The following is a 5,707-nucleotide window of genomic DNA, read 5'->3' on the forward strand; positions in this document are numbered from 1 at the left end:
GAGGCGAAGCGGCGCGTGAGGGAGCTGTACCGGGCCTGGTACCGCGAGGTGCCCAACACGGGTGAGGGGGCGCGGAGCCGGCCGCGCATGGAAGGCCGGGCGCGGGAGGAAGCGCGAGCTCAAGGTCGTTAACGGCCACCTCGCAGCCGTTGGGCTTTTAACGGGCCTGTCCGGGGGCTGCCGGTGACTCTCGGGTGTGAGGGGTCCTTCTCTCCCCCTGGGCCACTGCGTGTGGGGTGGGTGAGTGTGGTTGTTGGGGGCCGTACAGCGGCTCTGGGCTCTCGGCCGCTCCTCAGGGCAGCGCAGGCCTAGTGGCCCGGAGCGGTCGGGTTTGCCTTGCCCTCCCTGCCGTGGCTGCTTCCCCACGTCGGGGAATCCCGTTCTCCTCATGTTTTAGTTGCCACTTGCTCGTCGTATCTAAGCAGAAGAGAAATCTAACTTTAATTTTCCAGAGTTGGGATGCATGGTATGATTGTCTGCCGCCTTAAAATTGGGCAACTGGGACTTTTACTGTGGCTGCATTATTTGCTTTAAACTAGTTGTATTAGCAGAGCTGGCAGACACTGCAAGGACAAGCAACTACGTAGTGTTTTGTGGAGTTGAGTTGCACTCAAAAATGAAACACAATATAGATGGTCTCTGTGGTGTTTTTCCTAGTGCATCTGTACCAGCTGGACATTACGGTGAAACAGGGGCGTAACAAGGTGCGGGAGATGTTCAGGAAGAATGCCCACGTTACAGATCCACGGGTGATAGACATGCTGGTTATTAAGGTACAAACAAGTTATTCCCATTTTGTTGAAGCTGCAGAGAATATGAGTGGATAATTGGTGGGGAGTGTGATGGAGAAGAGGCACAGTCTTATTTCAGCTTGGGCTATGGAGGAGTTGTCTCTTGCAAGCTAGATAGATTCATCTCTGTTAAAAAAAACCTATTGATAAGGGAACAAGCTGATAAAGCAGAGGAATAGTGTCTTAACTTGCCTAAGTCAAGCATTGCTAGAATATGGATTTCTGTCAGTCAGTGTACTGGCTCTTCCAGCTTGCAGATGTGTAAATAGGAAGTTTACGGCAAGCAAAATGGTAGTTTAAATACTAGGTTGGTTGGTTTGTTTACTTGTTTTCAAAAACAATGGCAATCAAAGAAATGGGAAAAGATGCCACTAGCTAGGTTACCATTAAAAATGTACTTTCTACTCCCTGCAGTCTACTTCCTTAGATTGGGATGTGGTTTTCTTTGTCAGTTCTGAAACACACATTAGAGTGGCAGTACTCAGTGGGAGGCTGGCTTTGGGTGGCAAAACATCTCGAGTCTATAACACATCTGGCTGTGTCTGGTTCAAAGCAATAATCAACAGACCAAGAGTAGGGCAAGGCTTCAAAATGGGTTTGAGCCACAACAACTGACCTCTGCATTAGAAGTTTCTAATGCATTAGAAAGTTTCCAACGAGGGACTGCCGTGCTCAGCTGTTGTATTTCTTGCACTTCAAAACAGCTAGTCTGTCTTTATGTGATGAAAAAAATCTGGAAACAGAATCCTAGATAATAGGGTAGGTGACAGTCCCTGGCAGCCTCATTCTGTCCTGGGATGTCATCCTCCAAGACCAGTAGAATAATTCATAGGCTGGAGTCATGAAGAAGTTATGTTTAATATATCCATGGTAGTGATACTGGTGCAAAGCAATTAGCAGCAATTTTAGTTAGCTTTACAGCTAACTTGCTGCTATTTCAAAAAATAATAAAATAGAGGTGCATTAAAGTTAGGAGTACTGTGTAGGCTTTTATGGGGGTGCTGGTCACGAGAGAAACAAGCCAGGTTCTGAGAAGGGGGCAGGGTCTCTTGCTTATTCCACAGGGCTGGGAAGCTGTGCTGTAGAGACAATATATGACATGGAGCATTAAAGTTGTTGGGCAGGACAGTATATATATTAGTATCACCATATAGATACTTGTGTCCCAGTATAGGTGATGCAAGCAGCCCTCTGGAGTACAGAATTATTGATGCAGCTGTCTTAAGAGTGTTTCTAAGTGCATTCAAATAACTTTTGTAGTGCTGTATAGTTAGAGTCAGACTCTAACTGAGAACTAGTCTAAAATTCTTTTGTCTGTGCACAGGGAAAAATAGATCTTCAAGAAACCATTCAGGTGTGGAAGCAGAGGACTCACATCATGAGGTATTTCCATGAGACGGAAACCCCACGACCTAAAGACTTTCTATCCAAATTCTATGCAGGCCATGATCCCTGAGAGATTGACTCTGTGTCTTCCTGCCTTGTATTACAAATAAAGTTCTATATAGTAGAAAAAATTCTGTACAGAAAGGTTGTATAGCCTAATGACTAAATCTGAATCCAGATTGTGCACAAGCCATTAGCATCTGTATGCAGAGCTGTGATTTTCTAGTTTTTACCAGTATATATTTTCAGTGGATGGAGTTTGTCCCATTGCTTGCCCTGGAGTGTCTGCTGAATAACCACAACACAACCTGGCTGGAGGGCTGTGTGCTCAGCCTGCCACCCTGTGCGTAGGCATCAGCTCTGCCAAAGAAAGAGCAGAGTCACAGAAATTTTCTTGTGTTTGAGGCCTATCTGTATTCATGGAGTGTTTTGCAATTTCAGGTCATGACTTTGCTGACCTTGTGTATTTTCACTTGGACACTAGTCTCTGTCTACTTTCTCACAGAGGATGGCGTAAAATCCAACAGCCCAATAAAGCCCTTCGTGCAATAAAATGATACACAGAATCCGTTTCCCTGCTGCAAAATGAAATTACCTGGAAAAATAGGGTTTTGTACAGTTGTGTAGCTCTGTAAGAGCTGCTGATGCCTGGCAGAAGATGTTGTCCTATCATCATCTCCTTAACTGAATCGGGAATTACTAGCTGTGTTTTGAGAAGGGCAAGGAGAATTTCTGCTTTCACCAGTCAAAATGGATTTTCAGCAGGTAGCTCGGTGCTAGAGCTCCCCCGTGTGTGATCATCATTGAATGCTTGCAGTACACTCAAAATTCATTTTATCCTGGCCTAAATGCTGGGGCCTTCTTCCCCATATGAGGACTGTAAAGCAGCACTCCTCAGGGATGTGCACATGTGTGTAACTAGGAACTTTGGGAGTGGGATGTTTTTTAGGACAGGTTAATACAGCCAGGAAGGGTCAGGAGAGGTGGCAGGATAAAGCAGTGATAAGGAGTTTGGCAGCTCAGAAAACAGGAGCAGGTATTTGGCTCCTGAGAGCAGATGAACCGGAACAACCACTTCTCAGGTGGCCTTGAGGAAGGAGGGGGCAGCCAAGTTACGGTGACTCCGGAAGCTGCCAGCTGCCTTTCGCTACAGCTGTTGGGGTTATTGGGATTTAATTACAACAGTAAACACTCCTGTGAAAAGAAGAGTTGAAGTTTATACACAATTAAGAAAATAAATACATTAAGGCTCATCCAGAAAGAAGTACTGAACTACCTAGGAAATACGAGGTACCTGGAGCCAGAGTGTTCAGAGGTTTTCACTGTTCACAGATTCAATACTATAAAGCACAGCAGCGAATTAGTTTGCCACTTGTGATCTTAACCTTTTACCAAAGCTATTGAAAACTTTGAACTCTCTGATGATAATACTGTATTTAATCCTCAGTGAGGTGAAATTAATGATACAGTCTCTATCAGATATACCTGCTAGGCTGTAAATAGCATTACTTGAAGTGCAGTGCCAGTGTCAATATGCACTGGGCTGCTGCTTCCTCTGCGATTCCTGTCATGTGCTGTACAGTTACAGAAAGGACTTGTAAGAGGAAATAAATACGAAGAGAGGCTCCTTACTGGCACAGTTGTACAGCAGTAGAATGGTTAAGACAGAAATGCAAGGACACAGGCATATCATAATCTACAAAAACACAAGGCATCATACATCTTAATCTCTTGATCTTTAATTAAGTGTTTCCCATACTGCTAACAAAAGGAATCCCAAGCAGTCTTTGATGAGGTGAGCGTGTGTGTGTGTGCAAAGATGCAGGGCCTATCAAACACTTCCTTCAACCCCAATTTACAGATTTCCATCATACAGACATGCGCAGGACACTCGCTGGCAAAGGGGATATGGAGCTCCCTGTCCCATTTAGGAAGGGCAAAACACAGGTGACAGATGTTGGAACCATTGGTTTTCTCCCTTCTGTTCTTCCGTTACAGTTCTGCAAACAGAGGAATAAGCCATTACTTTCAGATACGCTGTACTGAGCTCCAGGCCATATCGTTCCCCCGAACCACACAAGGTGGGGTTTACATCAAAGGAGTTTCTAACAGACCATTGCAGTCTTTGCAGTCTTTTAGTTCTTTGTTTTCAGCTGTGCAGCACATGCTGGAAAATCCCTTTATCAAATGGAGTACATCCCCCAAACTGGTTATAAAGTAACACTGTTTACAACAACTGCTTTAAAACAACTTTGTTCTATAAAGAATCAGATACACCCAGACTCAAGTCTTGACACAGGGGCAGCCAAATGCAGTAACATAAAATGGTGGAAAGTGCAGTGCAGCACAGTGTACTGCAGATAAAGGTGAATTATCCCTACTCTTCCTTTATTCAGTGAGCCTGAATGGTCTAACTACTCCAGAGATCAGTGCTGTTAATACCCACCAGACAGTTTGTTCTGATGGGTCCTGCAATTCTCTTAAATTGTTCACCTTTATATCAGAATTTCATGCAATAAGTGATTCTCTTTTAAAATAGTCATCCTGTGAGTTAGCAGAAGACTTTTAAACAAGTAAGCATGCAGAACAGAATCATTCAGCTTGGAAAAGACCCTTAAAGCATTGAGGCCAACCACAAACCTAACAATGCCAAATCTACCCCTAAACCATGTCCCTGTGCACCACATCTACCAGTCTTTTAAATACGTCCAGAGATGATGACTCCATCCCTTCCCTGGGCAGCCTGTTCCAGTGCTTGACCACTTTTCAGTAAAGAATTTTTTCCTAATATCCAATCTAAACCTCCCCTGGCACAACCTGAGGCAGTTTCCTCTTGACCTATACCTGGCAACTTGGGAACAGAGACCAACCTCTACCTTGCTACAACCTCCTTTCAGGCTGCTGTGGAGAGCGATAAGGTCTCCCATCAGCCTCCTTTTCTCCACACTAAACAACCCCAGTTCCCTCAGAGGACTTGTTTTCTAGACCCTTCACCAGCTTTGTCACTCTTTGGATATGTAATAACACTGTAGTTCCTCTCGTCTGTCTGCAGTACAGACAAGATTACAAGATCTGAAACACCATCGGTTTATTCCGATCTCTAACGAATGTACCTTGTGGAGATTTCACATTCAGATACCAGTCTGGCCTGCTCCCATATGAAAGAACAGAAAAGTTTGTAGCCAGAGGCAATACTGCGTCCCTCTGTTTAACTGCAAATGCATCTTGCAAGCTGTAGCTGTCTGTATTTCCTTCCCTGAGATTCTCCCTGCTCCAAGCCAAACGGGAAGCACAAATCATCAGCTTGCCAGTGACATTAATGACATACCCTTTAATCATCGTCATCATCATCCTCTGGGACAAAGATGTCGTGTTCTTCAAGCAGGGCTGCGAAGTTCTTGCTGATCTGAGTCCCGACGTACAGGAAAGGGATCACCACGCTGAACACTCGGAGGAGGCCGAAGGGCGTCTGCAAGGAGCCGACCGGGAAAGACGGATCTCTACCAGCCAGTTGCACTGGCAGAGACCCC

General features: G+C 45.0%; 2 protein-coding genes across 2 annotated transcripts; one reads left to right on the forward strand and one right to left on the reverse strand.

Annotated features, from left to right (window-relative positions):
• Positions 1-3: 3 nt before the first annotated feature.
• Positions 4-2,247, forward strand: NDUFA6 (NADH dehydrogenase (ubiquinone) 1 alpha subcomplex, 6, 14kDa; the record flags this gene model as incomplete). The annotated part of the gene is made up of 3 exons (XM_010181579.1): positions 4-61; positions 658-773; positions 2,116-2,247. Coding segments are annotated over 3 exons (306 nt in total), but the record flags the coding sequence as incomplete, so codon positions are not given.
• A 1,649-nt stretch (positions 2,248-3,896) lies between these two features.
• Positions 3,897-5,646, reverse strand: SMDT1 (single-pass membrane protein with aspartate-rich tail 1; the record flags this gene model as incomplete). The annotated part of the gene is made up of 2 exons (XM_010181580.1): positions 3,897-4,177; positions 5,506-5,646. A coding segment is annotated over one exon (138 nt), but the record flags the coding sequence as incomplete, so codon positions are not given.
• Between the last annotated feature and the right edge of the window lie 61 nt (positions 5,647-5,707).

This window comes from Mesitornis unicolor, unplaced genomic scaffold (assembly GCF_000695765.1).
Source record: "Mesitornis unicolor isolate BGI_N332 unplaced genomic scaffold, ASM69576v1 scaffold33443, whole genome shotgun sequence".
Classification (NCBI taxonomy): Eukaryota; Metazoa; Chordata; class Aves; order Mesitornithiformes; family Mesitornithidae; genus Mesitornis; species Mesitornis unicolor.